General features: G+C 39.7%; 1 protein-coding gene across 1 annotated transcript in view; it reads left to right on the top strand.

Moving 5' to 3' along the window:
- The window catches only part of HSD17B12 (hydroxysteroid 17-beta dehydrogenase 12), a 130,235-nt gene that overhangs the window by 94,020 nt on the left and 10,114 nt on the right, over positions 1-26,101 (top strand). Inside the window, exons 5-7 of the mRNA XM_079788285.1 lie at positions 10,367-10,431; positions 11,240-11,284; positions 20,376-20,410. Of these exons, the coding sequence (XP_079644411.1) occupies positions 10,367-10,431; positions 11,240-11,284; positions 20,376-20,410 (145 nt within the window). The remainder of the gene's footprint in view (positions 1-10,366; positions 10,432-11,239; positions 11,285-20,375; positions 20,411-26,101) is intronic.

Below are 26,101 nucleotides of genomic sequence, written 5' to 3' on the forward strand. Positions count from 1 at the left end.
CAACCCTCTCACAATCCAGGACTGCTGGCTCCCAACTGCTCGCCTGCCTGCCCCCTTCCTGATTGCCCCTAACTGCTTCTGCCTGCCAGCCTGATCACCCCCTAACCACTCCCCTGCCAGCCTGATAGCTGCCTAACTGCTCCCCTGCCAGCCTGATTGCCCCTAACTGCCCTCCCCTGTAGGCCTGGTCACCCCTAACTGCCCTCCCCTGCAGGCCTGGTCCCCCCCCAACTGCTCTCCCCTGCAGGCCTGGGTCCCCCCCAACTGCCCTTCCCTGCAGGCCCTGTCGCCCCCAACTTCCCTCCTCTGCTGGCCTGGTCACCGCTAACTGCCCTCCCCTGCAGGCTTGATCACCCCCAACTGCCCTCCCTTGCAGACCTGGTCCCTCCCAACTGCCCTCCCCTGCTGGCCATCTTGTGGTGGCCATCTTGTGTCCACATGGGGGCAGCCATCTTTGACCACATGGGAGCAGCCATCTTGTGTGTTGGAGTGATGGTCAATTTACATATTACTCTTTTATTAGATAGGATTGGGATTAGTACATTCAGTTTATTACCTTTCTACTTGCTGGATCAGTCACCTTGAGGAAATGACTATCTTAGTGAAATACATGGAGAAATTATTTTGAAATAGAAAAGAAGAGGCTTAAAGAGGAGATTATAGGGGCAGGTTAGTGATCAGTGAGATACTTGAGGGGAGGAAAAATAGAAGGGGAAAAAAATAATTAGTTAAGAGAGCACCAAAGATAAACTTCATACTTTTGGAAGTAATCCCCTTCTCCATCCACTCACTTTTTTTTTTTTTTTTCCTTCCCTGTAGCCCAGGCATAAAATGGCTCAGGCCCCAGAAGGGGCATAGGCTATTAGCCTAGTTACAGAGGAAAGGATTATAGGAGCATGATAGGATGCTCGTTTCCTGAGACCGTGGAGTATCTCTATTATACTGGGATATGATTTTCATGCTTTCGAGAGGTTTAGGACACTTCTAAAACTTCGCTTTTGTAATGTAATCAAATTCTGACCCTGACCACCCAGCGTTAGTGTAGACTCCATAAGTTCAGGGGCACAATCCCCAACAATACTTCCATTACTTCTGATACTACCTACAAATTTGGAGCTCCCCAGGCCAAGCACTGCACTTCTGACCAACTGATTACAAATTCAGGTTTGATATTTGCCGGAACATCTTACAGACCTTAAGAAAACAGCTTTCGTATGAAGGATGCAAATCAAGACCAGTCCAATGAAGAGTCACCTGGGGCAAGGTCTGAGAGGGTTTGGAGCACAGCTACTGGTCCTCTCCTTGTGGAGTCAGGTCTCATCACACTCCCCACACATTGATTGTTCACCAACCAGACAGCTCCACTGAGCTTCAATGTCCAGAGTCTCTATTGGGTTTCATTCTGTAGGCATGACTCATTTCTCCAGTGACTGAACTCAGTTTGAAGTCCCGCTTCCTTTTCCAGAGGTTGGGCTGGCTCAGAGCCCTAACCAACCCTCTAGTTACACAGTTGTTCTTCATCGTGACCAATCGCCATTCTGAATCATCTTGGTAGTATAAACTCTGGTGTGATCCACAGGCCCACCAGGAGTAACAAAGACACTCCTGTTACCCTGGAAATTCCAAAGGTTTAGAACATCTATCTACCCTAGGAATCTGACAAAGACCAAAAAAATTATGATACAGCAGCTCTCCTTTCCTATTTGTTGATTGATTCATTCAGTCAATCATATACTGATTCACTCAACAAGTAAAAGGTGACAGATTTGTAGAGAAACCAGAGTGTCAACAAGTAAAATTGCAGAGATATAGCAGTAAATAAAACTAATATTGTTCCTGCTCTCATGGAAGTCAGCCATTGAACAAGTAATTGGGAGTGTGTTGCATGTCATGAAAGAGTATGTTACTGAGAAAGCTAAGAGTGTTTGAGATGTTTTGTCTGAGAAATTAATGTTTAACTTGAGACCTGGAAGGAGAGCTGTGGGAAGGGTTTCTGGGCAGAAAACAGAAAGTACAGAACCCTAAGGAAAATGTACTTGGCAAATTGGGGGAACTGGTAGAGGACCTGTAAATCTAGAGCACGGATTGCAGAGGAAGTGGCTAGAGTCTGTAGATGAAGCAGGGCCAGATCACAAAAGGGCTTACAAAACCAGGCTTATTAGCTTTTGGACTTTATTGGAAGGACAATGTAGACACTGTAGAGTTTCAAGAAGTAAATTGACATCATAATAGAATTTTAGAGAGATCATTCTGACTCCCAAGTTGAAGCGGACAAGAATTGATAAAAGGAGACCAGTATGTCTATTTTAGCAATGAAACATAATATGATGATGGTTTCATATTAGGATGATGGTAATGGAAGTTGGATGACTGGAGAGATGTTTAGGAAGTAGAAACAGAACCAGAAAACAACAAGAAAGTCCACTGCATGGGAGAACATATTTGCCAATGTTATCTCCAACATTTACAGGGAACTCATACAACTTAACAAAAGGAAGATAATTAACCTAATCAAAAAATAGGCAATGGACCTAAATAGATACTTTTCAAAAGAGGACATAAAGAAGGCCAAGAGACATATGAAAACATGCTCAAATTCACTAATCAACCGAGAGATGCAAATCAAAACAACAATGAGATACCATCTCACACCTGTCAGAATGGTTATCATCAACAAATGACAAGTGCTGGGGAGGATGTGGAGAAAAAGGAACCCTCCTGCACTGCTGGTGGGAATGCAGACTGGTACAGCCACTGTGGAAGACAGTATGGAATTTCTTCAAAAAGTTAAAAATGGAACTCCCATTTGGCCCAGTAATCCCTCTTCTAGGAATATATCCCAAGAAACTAGAAACACCAATCAGAAAGGATATATGCACCCCTATGTTCATAGCAGCACAATTTACAATAGCTAAGATTTGGAAACAGCCCAAGTGTCCGTCAGCAGATGAGTGGATTAAAAAACTGTGGTACATCTACACAATGTAATACTACCCTGCTGTAAAAAGGAAGGCTCTCCTACCATTTGCAACAACATGGATGGACCTGGAGAGCATTATGCTAAGTGAAATAAGTCAGTCAGAGAAAGATAAATATCACATGATCTCACTCATTTGTGGGTTATAATGAACAACATAAACTGATGAACAAAAACAAATCCAGAGACTGAGACAGATGTTCAAACCTCAGAGGGAAGGTAGGGGAGGGTGGGGGTAAGGGAGAGAGATCAACCAAAGGACTTGTATGCATGCATATAAGCCTAACCAATGGAAACAGACACCAAGGGATAAGGGCATGAGTGGGGGTGGGGAGGGGTTGGCAATGGGAGGATAAGACCACATATGTAATACCTTAATCAATAAAAAATGTAAAACAAAATGTACAAGATATTTGAACTTAAATTATTATGAAAAATAAGTTATTACTGTTTCAGTCTAAGTATCAATAGTGTGTAAAGTGCTCTACCTTATTAAATCAAAGTTTAATTATCTTAAAAAAAAGAAGAAAAAAACAAAAAACAGAACCAGGATCTGATGAAGGTATTCTTCAGAGGTCTTGTCTGGAGAAGAATAACAGTAATAGTTATTTGGTTTTAATTATTATTACCAACATTCATTAAGCATTTTTCTAAAATATGCCAGATACCATGCTAATGAATCTCATTTAATTCTCCACAATCCTACGAGGTCGGTATTAATATTTCTGTAGCCATTTTTATGGACAAGAAATAGACTTTACAGAATTTAAAATTATACAATTAGTAATTAGCAACTTTCAGGTTCTGACTTAAGCAACTGGGTGCTATTTCTCTACAACAGAAAACCCTGGATCAGGAGCAAATTCTTTAGAGAAAAATGATGATTTCACTTTGGGATATGCTAAACTTAAGAGGGCTTTGAGAAATCCAAGTGGGAGATTCAAGTAGATGACTGGATCTCTGGCGTAAATGCCCTCCTTTGTATTGAATGAGGCAGCAGCCTGGTGTAACCAATCATGGCAAACAGAAGAGGTACATGAAATTTTTCATCTTAATACTAGGAGAGTCATCAGCAACATTATCAGACTAAGGATAGATAGTTCCATTGGATATATGGAATGAGATCGGATTTCTAAAGGGAGAGCAAGACTTAGAATTCAAACGTATTTCCTCTTACTAGAAACCCACTAATGGTATTAATTAGAGCAGAATCTTTAACTTAGCAGAATCTCTAAACTGGATAATTAGCTGTGATTTCAGAAATGTAAATAGAACGCTAAATCATGAAATTGGTAGGTGCTTCTCTTTTAACTACCAACCTCATGTTATCCTTCTTTCCTCATCCCGTCTTCTAAGTTTATGGATGGCAAATCTTACTGAGTGTTGTAATGAGGATCACATAGCAATTTATAATTAAACAGTGGAAATGAAACATTCTGTCGTGTTGCTTCTGACTCAGTCTTAATTTTCCAATTTCTGATTAAAGGCACTGCAAATTTAAAGCCTTGTAAACTCTCTTTTATTTAGAAATTGCTACTCACAAGTGTATGAAAACTGTGAAGTTTGCAAAATGTTTTACATGGTGTTCCAAATATCATCTGCCAGAGTATGAATATGTGCTAGCTCCCGCAATATGTTAAATAAGGCATAAAAGGAATTTTCTTTGCATCACTTTCCACACTCTCTGTAGACTGGAAGACTAGTTCTCCTTGAGTGAAATAAAGAAGACAGAGAAGCAATTAGGATAAATGTAATCAGTGTAAACATTTATTCTGATGAACCATTGTCCAGAGCTCTTTCAGAAGGATGCAGGTGCTATACAGTCAAAGCAGCGACCTTGGCCGTCCTGCTACCTCCCCAGCACCTGGAATAGAGTACGAAATAGGAGTTCAGTAACACTTGTATGACTAAATGGCCATGCAAAATAACAGCAACTCTTCCTCTGTTTATTAACATACTGATATGTTTCAGGATTGAGTTCAATATTTTTGCATGTTATTGTTTAATTCTCTACATTTTTAGAGAGAGAAAGAATGAGAGAATGAGGAAACAGGTTTTTTGGGGTAAAATCCTCTTGTTAGGAGCTGTTAGTAGTAAAACCAGGACTAAAACCTGGGTGTATTGGACTCCGAGATCCATACCCTTTTTTAGTTCAAAAGCTTAAGGCAGGAGAGGTTCCCCCCACTTTGGGTACATACACTATTACTGGTGCCTACATTTTAAATTTTTTGGTTTATTTTGAAATATAATGAAGTGGCAGCACCTTTTTCTAATCCATTTTCATTAATGAACTCTAATAGGTTTTTCATTTCTCTAATGTTTCATTTGAGCTGAATGAGTATATGTAACTACAAATATAACTGAAACGTAGACTGAATGTTTTCCACTTTGATATGATGAGAAGGAAATAGAGAGTACTTTGCCTTATTTGATATATATTAGAAAGCCCAACCATTAGGCAATGTGTTTCTAAATCACCTTAATTTCTTCTCTCTCTGATTAATCTAGAAAAAGCAGCAGCTTGAAAGTGATGTGTGTGTATATTTATATCTGTTATTATTGAGTTCAAATGGATTTTTATTGTCTAGTTTATATTGTTTGCTCCTCCCTCATACCCAACCCAGTTACCAAAAATCTAATTTTCTAATGACGTCATTATCTCTGTAGCAGCCGGTTTTGATAAAGGATTCTAAACATCCAGTAGGTCAGAAGCAGCAGCAAATGAATTTAGAAGAAACAGAAATCTTGTGTATGCTTTTTTTTTCTTTTTAGGTCTGAGATGTGGAAGTGATTTTTAAACTGCAGCATGATATCATTTAGAATATTTATATAACATTCAGAATTACTCTGTGGATTTTCTGCATCTTTAAAAGACAATTCTTATTTATTGGTGTTTTTGAGAGTTGTGGAGGGGGTCATGGAGAACCTGCCACCTCCTCCTCTAACCACTCACCTCGTCCTTGTTCTTGATCTGTCTTCACCCCTGTTCTCTGTTTGTCTCCTCTGTTCTATTGAGCTCTTCTCAGTATTGGAACTCCAGTGAGAAACTGATGGGATAGATGTTATATTTGTTCATGGTCCTGTGATGATTGTTGGAGTAGTGGTTGGAATTCTCAGATTACACAAACATCCTTTGTTTTCTGAAAGACAGGACGTGTTACACTAGTAAAAGGGTTCTGTGGGTCTCTGAATAAAAACTTTTAAATCTCTCTCTGATGCCTCACTTGTAGGATTAAAAAAACCCCACTAATGAACAGCTATTTAATGCCAATTTAAAATGCTTCCATTGCCCTGGCTGGTCTTCTCAGTGGTTAGAGCGTCGGTCTGTGGACTGAAGGGTCTCAGGTTTGATTCCAGGTCAAGGGCACTTTCCTTGGTTTCAGATTCCCCAGCCCCTGAAGGAGCATGTGGGGGAGGCAACCAATCAGTGTATCTCTCTCATGTCGATGTTTCTCTCTCCTCCTCCTCCCTCCCTTCCACTCTTTCTAGAAATCAATGGAAAAAAATATACTCGTGTGAGGATTAAGAAAAAAAAGACAAAATGCTTCCATTTAGAAAGGTTTTCAACTATCTGAATAATGTAGAAATAACTTGTGGCATTCTTTGGTTTGGTGAATCCTATAATGAATCCTGTAATATTTAAAATGGCATTGCATGCACCCATTCTTAATAAAATTAAATTATCCTGGAAATATTTCCATCCTTGACTTCTACCCTAAACCTGTTTTCTTCCTTTTCCAGTTCCCTGAAAGCTTTCCTCCTGCCACTTGGTTATTGCTGCCACCTAATGTCACAAAATAAAATTGCAATCGGTTTGCCTCTTCCAAGAGATTTGCACAATTGTGCAGTTTATGGAAATAACCATTTGAGAGCAACAGTTGTTTTTCCTCTACACTCTTAAATAATAGCACTCTGAGTGGTTACAGCCTCTCTGGAGAGAAGGTGGGTAGAGTATATCTCACTAGCAAAGAGTGCAACCAATAAAGCACAAAGGGATTTAAGAGCCCTAATCCCTGGTATAGAACAGCGACTTGCAACCTTTTCACCCCATGGCACACACAAACTAGCGAAAATTCTGCGGCACACCAAGAATACATTTTTTTTTTTTTGCTGACCTGACAAAAATAGGTATAATTTTTATTCATTCACACCAGACATCCATTGTTGTGCTGGCTGTTATCACTTTGTTGTTGTTGTTAATTCTCACCTGAGAATATTTTCCCCTCTTCCCCACTGATTTTTAGAGAGAGTGGAAGGGAGAGAGAGAGAGAGAAAAATATCAATGTGAGAGAATTGACTGGTTGCCTCCTGCAGGTGCCCTGACTGGAGCCTGCAATGCAAGTGCATGCCCTTGACCAGAAATTGAACCCTCGATGCTTTGGTCTGGTCCATGGGCCGATGTTCTAGCCACTGAACAGAACTGGCCAGGGCCATTTTTTAATGTGTTTTTTTTTTTTTTTTCATAATTTAAGGGAAAAGAGTCCAGTGCCCCTTACTAAATAGTCAGGTATTGCATGTTTTAAAAATTATTTTAGCACACCAGTTGAAAATTGCTGCTTTGGGACCTGTTGCCAATCTGACATTGGCAGGTACTTCCCCTCGTAAAATTTGGTTCAGTGTTCTGAAAGATTTGTTCCCACTTTATCTTTTTTTTTCTGTGTGTATTTTTAGTTATGAAAGTGTAGCCTTTATACATGATACTGTTTATTTATTTGGGCAGAAGTTCTCCATGTTGACTGGGTTTTCTTTTAGAGCTGTGTTAAGTAGATGTTCAGGTTCTCGTTGTGTGAGTAGAAAGTTTCGATAGCTTTCCTTTGCTCAGTTAGCAGAGACATATCTGAAGGCTTTCTATCATTAGTGTAGCCTTAACCAGAATAACACTTCCTACTGGTTTAGTTATTTATTTGTGAGCTCCCTTAGCTGGACTCTGTGTTTGTAGTACATGTCACAAAGATTGCAAAGTCAACTGTGCTGCTTGCAAAATCCCAGGCTTTTTTTAAAAACCCCAATCTGGATCTTAAATGATTTATAATTATACTACTCAATTTTCTTCAGTATTCTGAAGTAGAGCATTAATTTTCCCATGGGCTAGAAAGGAATGTGAAGAAAGAAAGTTTTCTAGATACGGAAAAGTGAAGGGAGATGGAGTATGCTGTATGAGGTGGAAGTTTGTTTTTTGTTTTTAATCCTGATGAATATTACAATTCGACAGATTCTTTCTTTAAGGATTCTGTTATCTTTTTAAAAAAACATTTTTTTTATTTATTTTTAAATTATTATTTTTTAATACATTTTTTATTGATTTCAGAGAAGAAGGGAGAGGGAGAGAGAGATAGAAATGTCAATGAGAGAGAATCATTGATCGGCTGCCTCCTGCACACCTCCCACTGGAGATTGAGCCCGCAACCTGGGCATATGCCCTTGACTGGAATCGAACCTGGGACCCTTCAGCCCGCAGGCCTATGCTCCATCCACTGAGCCAAACTGGCTAGGGCAAGGATTCTGTTATCTTAACCTGACTTTTTAAAGACTATTTTATGTGGAGCACTTTAATAGATATTTTGGGTGTTGCTGTTTCTCTTAGTCATGCTGTAAATAAGTTATTTATCCTTTCTAATTCCAAAGATGGTTAAAGCAAAGTCCAGTGAGTATAAAGTCCCACCTACAACTAGTTTGGGCTTAATTTTAACAGCTCTTTTATAGAATTGAATCCCAGAACCCTTGATGGGTAGAGAACCTATTGAATAAAACAAAAATGGATTTGGACTTGCTGTTATTAATTATGTGTAGGTACTATGCCTATTCAGATGGGCAAGAATCCCAATTAAATACAGTTTACATTGTCATTATCTTTTGCTTTCAGATTTTCAGACAGGTTTCAGCAATCTTGTTCAGGCCATGCTGACCAAATTGTGCAAGTAAAATCTTGAGACTCACAGCCTCAAGTGACTGGCTTACTGCTAAATATAGAACTCTTATTGAGTTCCTTTGAGCTACTAATTTTGTTAGTCTATTGAAAAAGTTACTATTACTACTATCAGGTTTATCAGGCACAATTCCTTATGAGCTTTAGCAGACGATCATAACTTCGTTATCTTTTTGCTACTGAAACCTTTTAATACTTCACAGTTTTATTAAACATCAGTATCAGATTTCTATTTATTCTCCAATTATTACTGATATTTTTTTCTGAACTGAAGACTGGATGAAGGCATATGATGGCTTTAATGTAGTGGTTAAGGGCCTAGCCTCTGAAGTCAAATTTCCTGAGTTTGAATTCCTTCTCTCTAATCTTGGGTGAGTAATTTAACTGTTGTGAACTTCAGTTTTCTAATATGTATAAGGGAGGTAATGTAGTTGTCGTGATGATTAAATACAGATAGATAGATAGATAGGTAGATAGATAGATAGATAGATAGATAGATAGATAGATAATCCATTTCACTATGTATTTGGTTAAAATAAATTCTAAGGTATTTTATTTGTATGATTCCTGCCAATATTCCTTATTCTGGGTTTGTCTTTGTCTTTCCAGGGCTAAGGAAACTAAAGGATATCCGAGTGTTAGTCATGTACCTAATTATATATGCTTATTCATAGCTTCTCACTTGTCTTGTAGCTCCAATCTTAGGTAGGTGGTTGAGGAGTAGGAATACAGGAAGACTAAGGCATGACTTCAAGGCCTATGGGCTAGTAGGCAAGGATGGTTTGCTGGAGATATTTGACCCACTCTCTTGGCCTCCACAGAGAAGCTTTCTCTCACTTCCCAGATAAGCTCAGATGCTCCAGGCATAGACTCCTATAACACTTTGTACTTTGTAATGAAATAATTGTTTTAATTCTTTTTGTGTAGTGCCTTTCTTTCCTACTCGATTGTATGCTCCATGATGCCAGAAACTGACTTTTCCTTCTGGTTTTGTTGGATGATTAAGTGAGCTCTCATTTCAGAGTTGAAGAAACAGATGCCTGTCATATGTGACTTATCCCAACTCACACATTTTCTGAAATAGTTGTAAGTGGAACTCAAGTTTCCAGTCTCCCTTACTACAGTACTCTCTGCTCTTTCTACTGTGAAAATTTAAGATCTAGAAAAGAATTGAGCAATATCTACAAATAACTATTACAGAGGCAGAATAGACATACTCCAAGGGGTTATGGGAATTGGAAGGTGAACATAAGTTCTTTTGTCAGGAGCTGGGTGTGGTAGGTACAAACAGGTTTAATGACAGAGGAGACTCTTGAACTGTACACACATGGATACATTTTTGGATAGAAAGTTGTGGAAAAGGTCACTCCAACCATAAATAGTATTATTGAAACCTTTAATCCCAATATTTTTAAAAATCTATAAAATATATATGTTAGGCTAACAATCTTGTCTTATTTCAGTGAACAATGTGGGAGTAGCATATGAGTATCCTGAATTCTTTTTGGAAATTCCTGACTTGGACAATGTAAGTCTTTCTTTGTATATTATGATAACAAAAGGAATGCATGCAGGTGTTGGGAAGACAGTGTGGTAAAATGGCTCCGACTGTGAGCCCTGGAGTTCAGCTGCCTGAGGTTCAATCCTTGGCTCTTCTACTTGTTACCTGAGTTACTCTGAGGGTGATCTCTACCATACTTCATGTCTGGTCCCTTGCCATACAATAGACTTCATAAGGGGGATTGAATGAGAAAATATTTATAACGCCATTTGTACAGTACCAGGGGTAATAATAGCTTTGTTTTAAGTATTAGGATTCTGAATACCAATTTAAAAATCATAAAGTTGTTAATAGACAACAATATACTAGTGATTCAGGTAGACTAGCTCTACCAAAATGAAAGCTATATCCTTGATACATGCATAATTCTTTAATAAAGACTAAAAGAGGGTATCATTGAAGGAATATGTAACATTTAAAAAAAATAGTTGAGAACCTTAGTTTCAATCATTTCTCCTTTTTGTATTAGCAGAGAGGAAATTACAAATGGTTCATATTTACTTTAGATTAAGTTTATCTTTTTGCTTTCAGATTTGACTTGCACAGGTACCTTGGGTTTTGCAGATTAGCATGAATTGCTGCTTTTGGTAGAAAAGTACTATAACACTGAGAGTACTAGTGAAATAAAATCTCTCTCTCCATCCCAACTCCTGTCATTTCCTGAGACCTCTACCGTACCCGAGGAAACTTTCAATGCATCTCCAGATCATTCATATCACATGTGTATTTTGTGGTCATTTCCATGATCTATATAAAATGCTATGTTTTTTTGCAGACCATCAAGAAAATGATAACTGTTAACATTCTTTCTGTTTGTAAGGTAAGCAGCTTCTCACCCTTTTTGGTCTTTTTTGTTTAAGAACACTGAAATAATCAGCTTGTTCATTTCAGTCAACTCTTCTTTCGATGTAAGTATGTTTTCCAGATGAAAGTGGTCTATTTCCTTATGTCTTCAGGAAGTAGAAAGAACTGAATACCAAACTGGTGTCTGTATAATTTTGCTTTTTAATAACAAGACATTAATTAAATGCCTCCATTATATGCAACCCTATGGTAGACCTCGGGACCACACAATTTAACTTAGGCTTAAGATTGATTTTTACAAAGTTTTCATCTATATGCGAGTCATCACTGGTAAATTGTTTCCCTTTTATATTTTCTGTGATACATGTAAGTTGATGAGTTAAATATTGTGGTAAAGTATTGTATGGGAAGTATGGGACGATAAAGAATGATTTTTCTTAGCCACATGTAAAATTGACTCTAGTTTCTAGTTGCTAGGCATGTGTTATAGCCTTGTCACTTGTATATGCTGACCAATATATGCTAAAGTGAAGACTAGCTAGCAAATTTAAAATCAATTAAAAAGAAAAACATATTTAAAAAAAAATAATGAGTGTTAAAATTATGTACATGTTTCATAATATATTGTAATGAGTTAATGATGAAAAATATGTTTGAATGTTTAAATTTTATTTTATAGAATTGATACTAGCTACAAATTAGTCTCCTGATAATTTTTTAAAAAAATATATTTTTTATTGATTTTTTTACAGAGAGGAAGAGAGAGGGATAGAGAGTTAGAAACATCGATGAGAGAGAAACATAGATCAGCTGCCTCCTGCACACCCCCTACTGGGGATGTGCCCGCAACCAAGGTACATGCCCTTGACTGGAATCGAACCTGGGAACCTTCAGTCCTTAGGCTGACGCTCTATCCACTGAGCCAAACCAGTTTCGGCAGTCTCCTGATAATTTTAATCCCTCTGTCAAATAAACAATATAAAACTTTATACTAGACACGTTAGTATTTTCTCCTGCTTGTCAGAACTGTACTGAACTGGTGTATACACTTATAGTATAAAACCCCGGCCTTCTCGGTCTCTCAAAACATGCATTTTTGGTTGGCAGTATACAGAACACTAATGATAAAAGGCCAAGGTCCTGACCTTGATCTGTGAGAACCAGTCAGCTTGCTGTGCTCCATGGCCACACACTGCATCCTTCAAGCAGCATCTGAGCACAGATGAGCCTGTGCGGTTGTGGTCACCTCATGTCCCTGCTTAAAGATGAGCAGTGCAGGGGGGAAATGTGGAGAAAGCAGCTCAAATCCAACAGCACTGTAGAGCACCTTTCAGTTTGTTCAAAATAATGATGAAATAAAAGTGAACCACCAGTCCTAATATCTTGACAAATTATAAAATGCTTCTTCCGCCTCTTCATTCTTTCTCTTTTTACACTGGCCAATATGCTTGTTCCCATGAAATGAGTTAGTGGAGCCAATGCTAAATTATTAAACATATCATATCCTATTATATTTTTGACTAGAGGCCTGGGTGCACAAAATACATGCACAGGTAGAGTCCCTAGGCCTGGCCAGCAATCAGGGCTGATTGGGGCCTTCTAGCTGCCAGCCCGAGCCTTCCTTTGTTCCGCACCACCCCCTGGTGGTCAGCGCACATCATAGCGAGCGATGGAACTTCTGGCCTCTTGGTCGAATTCCTGAGGGGACACTTTGCATATTAGCCTTTTATATATGTAGATGGGAAGGATCACAAGCAGAACTGGATAAATGTTTAACATTTTTGTATATTAACTCGGTTTTTTTGCAAATCAAATCTCACGACACTCAGAGCATTTGCTATTTAAAACCCTTCTTCATTAAGCCAAATAGTCATTCTTTATCTTTAGTGTAAGTATGAATTTTCCTATACCTTAGTGATGCGCACTTTATTGGAAAAACCATTTAAAACTGATTTAGTTGTCATGGAGTTAATGAAATCTGGAGCACAGCCCCTTTTTATTGTACTGTCGGCGGGGGTCCATGCAGTTACCATCTCTGCAGCACTGTTGGGTAGTTCAGGTATGAAAGGTTTGGCTCACAGCGGGAGGCGAGTGGTGTGGGGCAGCTAACCTGAAGGCCAGAAAAGTAAGTTAAGACATGATTATGCAGCAAAGCCGAGTGCTGTGCTCAAAACGATGGAGAGCCGCAGGAAGCTGAAAAGTAGAAATAGGTGTGATCTGATCTACGTTTCAGAAAGGCAGGTCTAAGTGGCAGGAGGGACATGGCAATACGTATGTTACGGTATATGTGTTTGTCTTGCTTATACTGAGAAAAGGGCATTGGCCTTGATGAAGTTTTGCGTGTGGCCTCCCAGATTCAGTGCTCTTTCATGCTGCTGTCATCTGTCCTGTGGTATATTTTGATGAATTGTACCTATTGTCCTTTTGTTGACTGTGTTATGTTGCCAGGGCCAGGGCTGCATTTTCAGTAGGAATGGTTGTTTGGAGCCCTGGGGTAACTTAAAACAAGATGAGAATTGGTCTGGCTCTAGAATCTTACAAGGTTTTATGGTGGCTGGACATCAGGGGAACTAGGGCATGGATGTCTGCAGCCGAAAGCCACAATAAATACATCAAAAAGGTTTATATAAGAAAGAGAAAAACCTCTTCTCACCACCAGTGTTGGTCAAAGTATTATCTCCTTACCAAACCATGATAGGGGTTGACTGGCTGCAAAGCATGCTGGGAATTTGGAGATGTTTGCTGGTAGGGCCGCAGCATCTTTTAAGTTTGGTGCTGTGCATTGAATGACCTGGCTTTACATTCCTTCAGGTCCAGGATTATTGCTTGGTCCATGTGCTCTTATCCTATATGAGTAGGTCAGATCATTGTAAAAATCACTTAAGTGTCATATTCCAGCAGAAGAAAAATAAAAATGAAATATCCTGACCAAAGGAATTAGAGGTTGTCACCAGCCGAAGTAGTGGTGAGTGGTACCGAAGAATACTGGGAGAGAAATGCCAGCCGAATGCTTTTGCCAATAGATCCTTGATGTTGAATCGTAGAGTACAGTTTAGTCCTCTCTCCCCAGCCACCAAGCTCTCCAGTTCACTTTTCATCTTACTCAATAGTTTAGGTTTGTACCTTTTTTTCTCTCTCAGTGACTTACTTAACTGGGCTTTCTCTTTACCAGGTATGATACTGTTAGTTGAAGTAATCTAAGGGATGTTTAGAAGCCTTGTTGCTTGCTTTCCAATTTTGCTTTCAAGTCTTTCAGGGTTAAACTTTAGTCTTGTTCTTTTTCCTCCAGAGCAGGTAAATGCCAAGGTAAGAAGAGCCAGGGGTATGGAAATTCTATATAGGTGGCCAATATGACAGATAGATTAGCCTTAACCTGGGAGAGAGCCCTACTAGCTGGGGATTTTTCCTTGTGATTTCAGATGGTCTGTGACTAAAATCCTATATAATAAAAGCCTAATATGCTAAGTGTCTGGTCAGCTGTTCAACCAATTAAAGCATAATATGCTAATGATATGCTAAGGTCGCTCAAACACTCGCTATGCCATGCACTGACCATTGGGGCAGATGCTCCAACCGGTAGGTTAGCTTGCTGTTGGGGGCTGGCCGATGGGGACTGAACAAGATGGGCTGGACATGCCTTGGAGCCCTCCCACATCCTTCCCCAGCTGGCCAACCTCCTGCATCCCTCCCCTGCCTCAGTTGTGTACCAGTGGGGTCCCTCGGCCTGGCCTGCGCCCTCTCACAATCTGGGACCCCTTGGGGGATGTCAGAGAGCCGGTTCAGCCCGATCCTGCAGGCCAGGCCAAGGGACCCCTCTGGTGCACGAATTTGTGCACCGGGCCTCTATAAGATAATGACCTTCAGAGCAGAAATGGTGGAGTTTAGAGATCATTAAACCTCTAGATATTAAACCACACTCTTCTAAAATAGTTCTGGTTTCATGCCTGGAGGGCTTTACATCTCAAAGCACAGAGATTTTGCAAATGAAATTGTTGTGCTGCTATTGATTAGTAGAGGAATCGTGAAAAGGGAAGAAGTGCCACAACTCCAGAGGCAGGCAAATACAAGTCCAGTTTCAACAGGTAGGATAACGAGCTTCACACCAATCCAAGGACAAGTTCTAAAACAGATCTTGTGTTGCTTGTTTCTGATTTGAGATCACTTGTTTTAGCATTTGCCATAATTGGAGTTGCCATCCTTCCTCCGGCTTGTTTTTTTATTTTTTAAATAAGTTTTAGGATCTCAAGACACCATAGACTCTTTATCCCTTTTCAGATGGACACTGCCCAAACTAGCTCCCCAAGGGTGGGAAAATTATTCCTTCTGATGGTACTGGACCCAGAAGCTGCCGCTGGCTTGGTGAATAAGGTGGATCACAGGGAATGGCCCTGCCTAGATCTGAATCCCTTAGGAAATTTCTATCTTACCTTTCTTAGAGCAAAGAAGGAAGTAGGTGAGGGTGTGACCCAAGGTAAAGTTTATTAATAACCTCCACTTCGAGTGAAGTACCACTGAGTTTGGTTTGCTTTATTTGATGATGAGGAGGAAGAGTGCTAAGCAGGGGGATCATAATGTAGTTCTTCCTTCATCAACTATTCAACCAGAGTGGGAACTTGAAACTATGTTTTATTAGGAATGGCTGGAAGAACTAGAGATGTTCAGGGTGAAGAAAGGAAACATGCATCTCTCTCTCTCTCTCTCTCTCTCTCTCTCTCTCTCTCTCTCTCTCTCTCTCTTTCACACACACACACACACACACACACACACACACACACACACACACACACCATCAAGGCCAGTTCTACCTCCTATTTTGCAAATCAACTTTTCATCCCGAGTGATACTTTCCAGATTCCCAGCCGTGAAATTTCTCAGCTGGAATTAGTGGAATAGCCTTGTCTTCTTCTAGTCTCCATATTCTAGCCAAAGTGTTATTTACATCGGATTGTATTGCACCCCTGTTAAATCCTTCAGCAACTTCTCCTTTTCCTCAAGTCCAGAATCTTGAATGTGACCTACAGAGAGGGAAGGACTCACCTGACTTGGTCCCTGCTCACCTCCCCAGTTTCCCTTCAGATCTCTCCCCCTCCAACTGTGCTCAGGTCAAAGCACCTTCATTCAGGCCTTTGAACCGAATGTTCCCTCAGGCTGGTCTCTCTCTATGGAAGTCTCCCTTGTCTCAGACTTCACTAATTCTACTCATCCTTTAGATCTCAATTAAAGTTTATGCACTTGGAGGAGGGGCTGGGGCAGGGAGCCTTCCTGATCCCTCCAGAAGAGACAGGGTCTCTCGGGCAGTTTCAGCGCACACTGCCTGTCTTCCCTTTGCTCAGCGTTTCACTTTTGGTTGAGTGTCTCCCTACAGATTGTGAACAGCATGAGGACTGGTACCATGTCCTTTTTGTTTCTTTCCATTTCTGAGCCCCAAGCCTCAAATGTGGTGGGTGTAAAATGAATGCTTTTTGAATTAAAAACTGAAAATTCTAATTCTTTGGGAATAAGGATCACACTTACTGTATGGGGCCCTAGAAGGGTGAACTTGGATCAGTTGTTGATATTTACACTGAAGTAAATTGTAAGAACTTCCTACTCTTTGAATCTGCCAGAAGGGGAATGGGCAGAAGGTAAGTTCCTTTTCTGATTCTAGGTCACAAGTTGCAACCAATAATCTGTGCGCTGAATGTGCCCTACCAACATACTTCAGTTGGCTTAAGCAGTGTTTTCAAAACCGGGACATTTCACACCCAAACTTCTAGCTTCTCTTGGGAAAAATCTGAAAATCAGGAAACACCGAGCTGAACTGCTGAGTGGCAACAAGTGATTAGAGCTGAGTGGCAACAAGTGATTAAGCTGAGTAGCAGCTAATTATGCTAAATAGTTAGGCTTGCAATCTCCAGATTTCCACAGTCCCCACTAGTCTCTATTGTCTGATTTGCTGTACTAGTGTATGTTATGTACCTGGCCCTTTCAGGCATTTGGGTTTGCATTCCCCTGTTCAGGGAATTCCAGACATTCAGTCTATTCAAACTGCAGAACTGCTTAGTGATGTTGAGAGATTAGAATGGCTTTGACTAAATAAATCTCTTCTATCTCTATGATCATCAGAAATTAAAGCACTTGGAGTATGAGGCCGTTTGCATGCTTTTGAAAAGCTAACTTTTTCCTTCTGATACCACTATGTACTTGTGGTATGTTACTCAGCCGGAAGTAGGTAATGCTATGCCCTGTCTGTTGGTGATAAATGCTTGGATTGTGGGGGGCGGGGAGGGAGTAGGGGGTGCAGATGGATGAAAAGCACAGGTGAAGCATTTGTTTCCTTTTTCTTACATGGATTTGCCTCGGGCTGTGACATGGTACCAGTAGGGGGAGCCCTCTATTAATTTGGAAATCCATGAGAAGAATCTCTGTTGAGCAGTCTAATTGTATTTAATTTAGGGATTATGCTAAGAATTTACCCCCCACCCTGCCCCAAGAATTCAAGTTAACAACATTAGGAAATTAATAAATTACAGGAAGGTGAGTATGGCCTTCACCACTGAACCCCACCCAGGGCTTTTCTAGATGAAGACATTACAAGTTAATACCGAGAGTCCTTTAGTGCATTTGAAAGCAGCTATCATTGTGCTCCTCCAATTTTCTCAATGACTGGGGACATTTAGCCATGGGGTCTCATAGTAATGGGCTGTTCCAAACATAACTACAAAATGTTGGGTTTGCCAAATTGAATGACAACCACTGTTTTAATAGTTTTCATCTTAAAAAAACAAAAACGGAGTAGTTGTTGGTTGGTTCTAAGATTCTTTCTAGCTCAGAGTAAAGCTAGTAAAGGAGAAGTTTCTTACATGTGGGTGAAAATGTAAAGATCTCTTTGAGAACTTTAGGGATTCTTTTCTCCTAAAATCTGTCACTTTTTAAGAAGTCAACTTATTTTGGGAAAATTTAAGTGATTGAAACTTTTAGCATATTATAGTATGCTAAATTTGGAAAAAAACAGTCTATAATGATATATGTGTTCTTTTTATGTTAAATTTTTGACAGTTTATAAGTCATGGCTTTAGATTCATTAATAATTGACATGCAGCCCCTCTGTTTTGGAAAGCTCTTTTACTTTTGTTAAATTATTTTAGCATATATCAAACCATAATTTATTACAAAATGTTTGTTTTTTATGGTGTTGGGTTGAATTTCAGGTTAAGTCATGTGGGGCGGGGGGGAAATGGCAAGGAAGACTATTACCTTACACAAAGACTTAAACATTAATAAAGGAGAAAATCAAATAGTATGTAGAGATCTCAGAGCACTCTCTAAACTTTACCTAATTAAGCTTTCATCCCCTGCACAGTAAATATTCAGTTAGCCATGCAGGTGAAATTGTAAGGGTTTCTAATTAAGTTGTATTCTTGGTAACACAGAGCTCAAATTATACAGTTTTCCAAAGGAAATGTGTGCTATCTTATTCTAATATGACTTCCAATGGTGTTACCATCTAATTTCTCCAAAACGGGCATTGTGCAACAGTTTTGCTGCTTCATGTAATTCTTTTCACTGTTATGCTATGGTTTTTAAAATTATTATTAATGATACCAATTGAGAACTTGCTTAAAGCATTTGTATTATTTTTCTTCTAATTTGTGTGGGCTCATTTTTCAGTTGCTTGAATTCAGATCCTGTTTACTCCAAGCAGGTTACTCTGGGGTAGAGGGCAGGGCAAAAGTGAACAAAGTGGCTACTAGTATTTGTGGTGTCCTAATTATTGTGTGAATAGCCTGGATTCTAAGACAAGTTGTTATACTCTATTTCTTATCCTATATAACAAAAGGCTAATATGCAAATCGACTGAACCGTGGAAGGACCGGTCACTGTGGCGCACACTGACCACCAGGGGGCAGATGCTCAATGCAGGAACTGCCCCCTGGTGGTCAGTGCACTCCTACAGGAGGAGCACCGCTCAGCCAGCAGCTGGGCTCCTGGCTGGCGAGCACAGCGGTGGTGGCTGGTGGCGAGAGCCTCTCCCGCCTCCACGGCAGCACTAAGGACCCCCTCATACCCCTCCCCTCCCGGGGATGTCCATCTGCCGGTCTGCGCCCTCTTGCTTGGACACCGCCCCCCCCCCCCCCAGTACATGAATGTTTTGCACCGGGCCTCTAGTTTACATATAATGGTGATATAGGTGACAATATATGTCTTCTTATTTTACTAAATTATCTTGAGTTTTAATGTTTTCATTATGAATTTGGTTGTCTTTCTGAGATTTATGAAATAGTGTTTCCTTTGTACTGCTCTCTCCCAAAAATGATCAAGTGCTAGAGGTTACATAATACAAAAATAATTTGCTTGCAAAAATTGGTGATATCTAGGAGTCAAGAATTCATGTTTTAACCTCAGAACTTTATTATGTGGCCTTGACTAAGCCAGTGAATATCTTAACTTTCCTTAGTTAATCATGACTTACTAAATAAAACAGAGTTTACAAATGGTCTTTGTCATCATCTTCTGTGTATGTAGTAAACAGTTATGAAGTCCTTTAATAATGCAAGTATTGTTTCTCCATTATTGGTTACTTGAGATCACAAATTAACCTCAACTTTCTCTAAGGATGAATTTCAATCACAGCTGACTAGAGCAGCAAGAGAAATGAATGCGAAGAAATCCTTATTATTTGCCAACATGCCACTCTATGGCCTTCTTCTAAAGGCTTTTTTGATAGGGAAAGATCATTTGAGCCTTTGAGATTAGAAAGCTTAAGCAGTCTTGTAGGCACATTATTTCTTATGATAACCCTTGTCCTTTCCTGAGAATGCATTTTGAGATACTTAGATTTCACTGTAAATCTTTAATTATTTGAAGATCTCTGTGCCAGTATTAACATATCAGGCAAGAATAATTTTGGCCAAGTTCACTGAAAGTATTCCCAATGTTCTCTCCGGTAATTTCTTCTGATTTGTTTTCTTGGCACATATTACATAGACTCTATAAAATAGAGGTGCTCTCTGTAGAGATGGTGAGCGGCTTTGTGATTCCCTTCTTGTTTGTGTGGGTGGGTTCTTTTCACTTTTTCTCTGCTGCATCCCCAGCTGTCACAAATGTTTTGTTTTTCTCTTTTGCAGATGACACGCTTAGTGCTGCCTGGCATGGTAGAAAGGTGAGTCACGAGCTCACGCTCCAAACTGGAGAGACAGAGCTCATGGTTATTTATAGGGAGAATCCTTTCTTTGAAAAAATTCGCTAAAGTGACTAATGAACCTCTCCTCCATGTCTTAGTGACAGTAATGAGTCACAGGGCGAAGTGTGAGTCATCTGGTGCGGGAGGCTTTTTCCACTCGATTCCCTTTTCATTCCCCTCTCCAGGGTTGCAGTGGTTCCTTTAGATCTGGATAAAAAGTCTGCCTGAGTCACCAACACTAACTCAATTGCCTGCTGTTCTGAGGGGGTGGATAGAGTTCCTGGGATATCCCGGGGAATCCCTTCTCAGAGCTGTGTGCTCTCAGAGCCCAAACCAGTGGAGTTTCATGAAGGAAGGCCCCATCCTCTGGTTTTCCAGGTCTTCCTGGGAGCATGGGTGTATGAGGAACTTGGGCTATGAAGTGATTATAAGATGTCAGCCCCACCCTTGGAGGAAAAAGACTATGTCCACTAGCCTCATTGTTCCACTTTATATTGAGTTCCACTAGAACGTGCTGGATGTCTTCATTTTTATTGAGAATGTGTTGTTGAGTTCTTACATTTGAAATAGCATGAAGTGTCAAATTGTGATTAAACTCTGTTCTTCCCTTGGAAAAGCCTGAAGGATAGCTTAGACCTTCAAAGAAAACTCGTTGAAAAGAGCTGGGCTTGCATCTTGAGCTAGCTTGCTCATTTGCTAAATTTAGGGCTTCACAGTCATCCTTCCTCTGCAAAATAGCTTTGAGTTTAAAAGACCCTCCAAAGGGATCACAGCTTTGAAAAGGGAAGACCTAGGACCCTACCTCTGTGAAGAAACCTCTGCAACCAGCTTCAGGCAGGGATTACAGCTAATGTTTATTGAGTACATATTATGTGCCAGGTGTTGTACCAAGAGCATGCTCTATGTTAACTCATTTAACCTTGATAGCCTCCCACCATTGCACAGATGAGGAAACTGAGGTTAGGAATCCATTTTGTTTGGCATCTGTAGAGACTAAGGCTCTTTGTTTGCAATTCCATTTTATATGTAGTTTTGTATATTTTAATAGCTTGTTTTTAGTCAGATTTCCCTTTAAAATCTTCAAGCTGCTTATTCTTGGTTGACCATGGGAGTGTGTCCCCCTGATGGTCAGATATGGAAGCGACATTAGTCAAACCAGACGAGAACCCTAAAAAACTGCTGAGAATTAGGGCAGACAGAATAGAACTTGGGAGAGATGAAATTTGGGCCATCATCTTAGTCTTACTTTGGCAGCTGCAAGTGATATGATATTAATTCAGAATAGGAAGTCCATCCATTAAAAAAGAGACTCACATACTTATAAATCACAGAGGGTATCGTAAAAGGCATTTTTAGTGTGTTGGTGAAAAACTAAATTAAAAAAACCATTGTGATATCTTTGCAGATCATAAAATATTAGATTCTAAGAGCCATAGAATTTCAGTACTTTAAGTTAAATGAGTGCTATGAAGCTACATATTTAGTAACTGCACTAGGCCCTAGGAACTTCACTCCTACCTCTGTAGACCTCGCAGTCATATCACAGTTATAGTTGGAGCATTAGATAAAAACAAAGAATGCAAAGAAAAGGATCCATCCATTCAACAGGCAGTCATTAAGTAAATTTTATCATGGAGTACACAGAAGATTCATTGGATCCTTGCCTTCAAGAAATCAAGTTGATTTTAAATTGAGGTTGAGAAATGATCTGGCAAAAGCCATCATAGGCTGGACTGAAACTGACATCATGGGGTGATTGTGGCACTTGTTAAGAACTAATGAGAAATGTGAGTGGATTTTATGAAACAGTTCTTTTGGTTAGGGGGAGTAACAGCTATATTCACTTGAGTTAAAAGAGTTTCTAGTTGCATTTGTCAAGGTAGGCTAACTACTATAACAGACCACCCCCAAATCTCAGTGGTTTAACACCATAATAGTTGATTTTTCCCTTGCAGCACAGCCAATATGAATCAGTGGTCAGGGCTCTGCTCTACCTAGTTACTCAGGGTCTCAGGCTCCTTCCATCTAGGGCCTCCCCTCTTCTTCCCTTGGGCCTTGCAGTTCTCTGCTGAGTCCTCTGGATCCAGCTAACAGATGAGGTGAGAGAATAAAAATGGTTTGATGGAGGTTTCATGGGCCAGGCCTGGAAGTGCTGTAATCAGCTCTGCCCACATTCCTTTGTCCAGAACTCAGTCAGAGGCTGTTGCCCAAGAAGAAATAAAAACTCCAATTTACCAGCTCATCTGATAAGCCTTATACATTATAAGTGATTATATTATAGCCTGCACTTTACACTGTCCCCAAATGGCATATTTCCTATGCTTGGTTACCATCGGATTCGTATCTACATTGAGTAAAAGCAGAGTCCTGTATCAAGATCCTTTGTTGTTGTTTTTCCCCCCTTGCACTGATTCTGTCTCTGATGTATGAGATTTTCCAAACCCTCTAGAACTATAGCCGAAGGCCAACTGACCATCACTAAACAAATATCTGCAATCAAACTAAGGTATTATATTACCAGAGAGGTAGAAAGTGCATAATTGCATTATAGAGGAAATTTGCTCTTTCCACTTCCCTGGAATTATAAACATCGTGTACAGCTGGAGCCAGGAGGTGGTTGCCATAACAACCATGGAAAAGCTAAAAATAGCTTCTTTCATACTGTATTGCTTAAGGTGGAATTATGACATGTTATGGTGTTTTAGGACAGGCAGTTCTCTTTTGTGTGGTAAGTGTTTGCAAACTTTCTTCAACAAAGCAATATTTGTACAATGCTCTTAGATTGCTAGTTCTAATTATCTACCTGACCCCCATGTTCTAGGATTCTCTTCTGACTTAGAACTATTTTGATATGTTTCTCGGTCTTCTTGAGAGTCTGTTTAGAGAACTGTCTGTACCAAGTTCAGTGTTATGTTCAAGCTTAGAAATGAAAACAGTGACCCTCCAAGAGCACACTTAGAAATGGGAATATGATAATTGTGATAGTCTTTTTTACTCAGTCTCCCTTGACTGCCATCAAACTCTACATGCAGTGAGTCATCCACATTAGGGTTGACCATGCTCCATTTCTTCACAGCAGCAATTACGCCCCAACTCTCTCTCTCCTCACCTGCAGTGTGGGGCAGTGAGGAGGTTCCCGAGGAAGGCAGAAATCGGTGACTTCAGAGGGGACCTATCACTTCCTTTGTGACAATAGTATTTTCCTAGAGCTATGGACAAGGTTACTACAACAGACTGATGGAATAGTGGGGCATGTGTAGAAGAATAAAGGATTGGCATTTTTTAAATCCAGGTGACAATGGAGGAGAGTGTTGTGATTGGGAATTCTATCCATAGGAAGCTATGAATGCACGATGTTGAGTTTTATAGGGTTGGGTGAGTTGAACATTTCACTTGTGAGAAGGGCTAGTAATTGAAGAGCACATGTTTATGGGAAAAGGTGCTTCCTTATCAGCAATGGTGTTCTCTGCTCTGTTTCTGTGGTGCTTTAGTTCTAGTAGAGCCTCAGTGACTTGCACCACTGAGACACCATCATGTGGCTGTTAGCAAGAAGCGAGATGGATTAAGGATATTGTATCAGAAAATATTACCTGACTTGTTTATTTGAATTATTTGTCATAACAGACTGGAAATGCGCTGAAGCAATGTGAGTCTTCATTATGAACTTCAGCAAATATTCTTAATGTACCTTCCGATCCATCTTAGAATTGTTCCCCAAGTTCCCGGAAAATGAGAGATTAACCAGGGCTTGGTTTTATGTTTGTTTCTGTGTGCTATTAAGTGCAGCCCATTTTGTCCTTCTGCTTGATATAACAGAGTTGTCATGAGTCTGGCTGTGCCATGGAAACTGGCTTGACGTCACTAATTCTGCTTAGAGGATTAGAGCTCAACAAAGTAGTTGATTTTAAAGCCCAGTCCTCAGTGCCTTGCACTCCCAAATGTTCATCCCCCATGTCTGCATAAAGAACAGATCCTGTATACAGTACAAGGATTAAGGCAGCTAGACCAGTGTGTTACTTATGATTCAGACAAAACTAAGGTGAATATGATTATCTTTGGAGAGAAAGAGAGGGGATTTTGTACTGTCTTGTGTGTGGGTGTGTGAGGAAGGCTCTTGCTAGACAAACAAATCCTTGTGCTTCTTGGTAGCACAGAGTTTTTGTAGAAGGGGTGTTTTCCCTGCAGCCATTTTTTAGGGTTATAAATGCTTTCCTTTTATAAATGCACTTAGGTCTAGTGCCGTGGTCGGCAAATTGCGGCTCGCGAGCCACATGCGGCTCTTTGGCCCCTTGAGTGTGGCTCTTCCACAAAATACCACGGCCTGGGCAAGTCTATTTTGAAGAAGTGGCGTTAGAAGAAGTTTAAGTTTAAAAAATTTGGCTCTCAAAAGAAATTTCAATCGTTGTACTGTTGATATTTGGCTCAGTTTGCCGACCACTGGTCTAGTGCATTCTCGCTTTATATTTGCTTGGTCTTAGGTTTGATTTGATGTATTTTAGAGTGCAAATATTGTGTTGTGAATAAAGTATCCTCAAATTCTGACTTTTCACTAATTCAAACTAACTCTGCCTCCTGGAAATTTTAATTAGGGTGGAATATTTGAGAAACCAAAATCTCGGTTGACTCAAGGAGTAAACAGTTAAAGAAGCGTAAGTGCATGATTGTGACCTATTTGATTATTGGTCTATTGTATTTGAAAACGGGAAAGAAGTTTTTGTTATCGTTAAGTGAATTTTCCTATACTGAAATCATTGCTTTGGTGAATGAAGTTTTAATAGGCCATTCTAGTGAGAACTTATCGCTCTTGTTGCTTCCACTTCTTTGGGATCTGCTCTGAGCTTAAAGGTGGCACCTTCCAATATATCATACATATACATGTTCTCTCTTTTTTCACAGATGTATTGAGATACATTTCACATACCATAAAATTCACTCATTTATAAAGTGTATAATTTGGTGGTTTCTAGTATATTCACAAAGCTGTGAGGCCATCACTGCAACCTAGTTTCAGAATATTTCAACATCGTCAAAAGATAAAGATATTTTAAGCATCATAAATTGGTGCTGTATTAAACATCTCCAGCAGTAGAAGTGGTTTTTAGACTATGTTGATAAAAGGAATTTCTCATAAATATAGATAAGATGAAATTACTAGTCATTGCTAGTTCACGGGTTTTTATCTTTTAGTGATTGACTTCTAACTCCCACTAGAAACTCTTACACCCTTACCTTAAAATTTAAAAGAAAAGGCTTTTCTGTCTCTGTCAGAGACACAAGCAAAAAATACGTAAGTGCAAATATAGTTAATAATACTGTAATAACTATGTATGGTGCCAGGTGGGTATTGGAAATATTGAGGGGAACACTTTGTAAAGTTTATGATTATCTAATCACTATGCTATCCACCTGAAACTAATACAAAATAATAACCAAATTTTTAAAAAATACAAAAATTATATAATTAAAACATTGACTAAATTCCAACTTCCTTCAAAACCCCAATATGACATTTTCAAATTTGAGATTTGATTTCTGTGACCAAAATGTTCATGGATTTCACCATTTAGGAAAGTTCGGATTACAGATAAGGACTTCAATTAAAAAACACACAAAAACAAACTTGTTTCCAATGACCCGTTAAGCTGAGGATCCAGACTCGATTTGACGGTT

The sequence above is a fragment of the Cnephaeus nilssonii genome (assembly GCF_951640355.1).
Source record: "Cnephaeus nilssonii genome assembly, chromosome: 13".
Lineage (NCBI taxonomy): Eukaryota > Metazoa > Chordata > Mammalia > Chiroptera > Vespertilionidae > Cnephaeus > Cnephaeus nilssonii.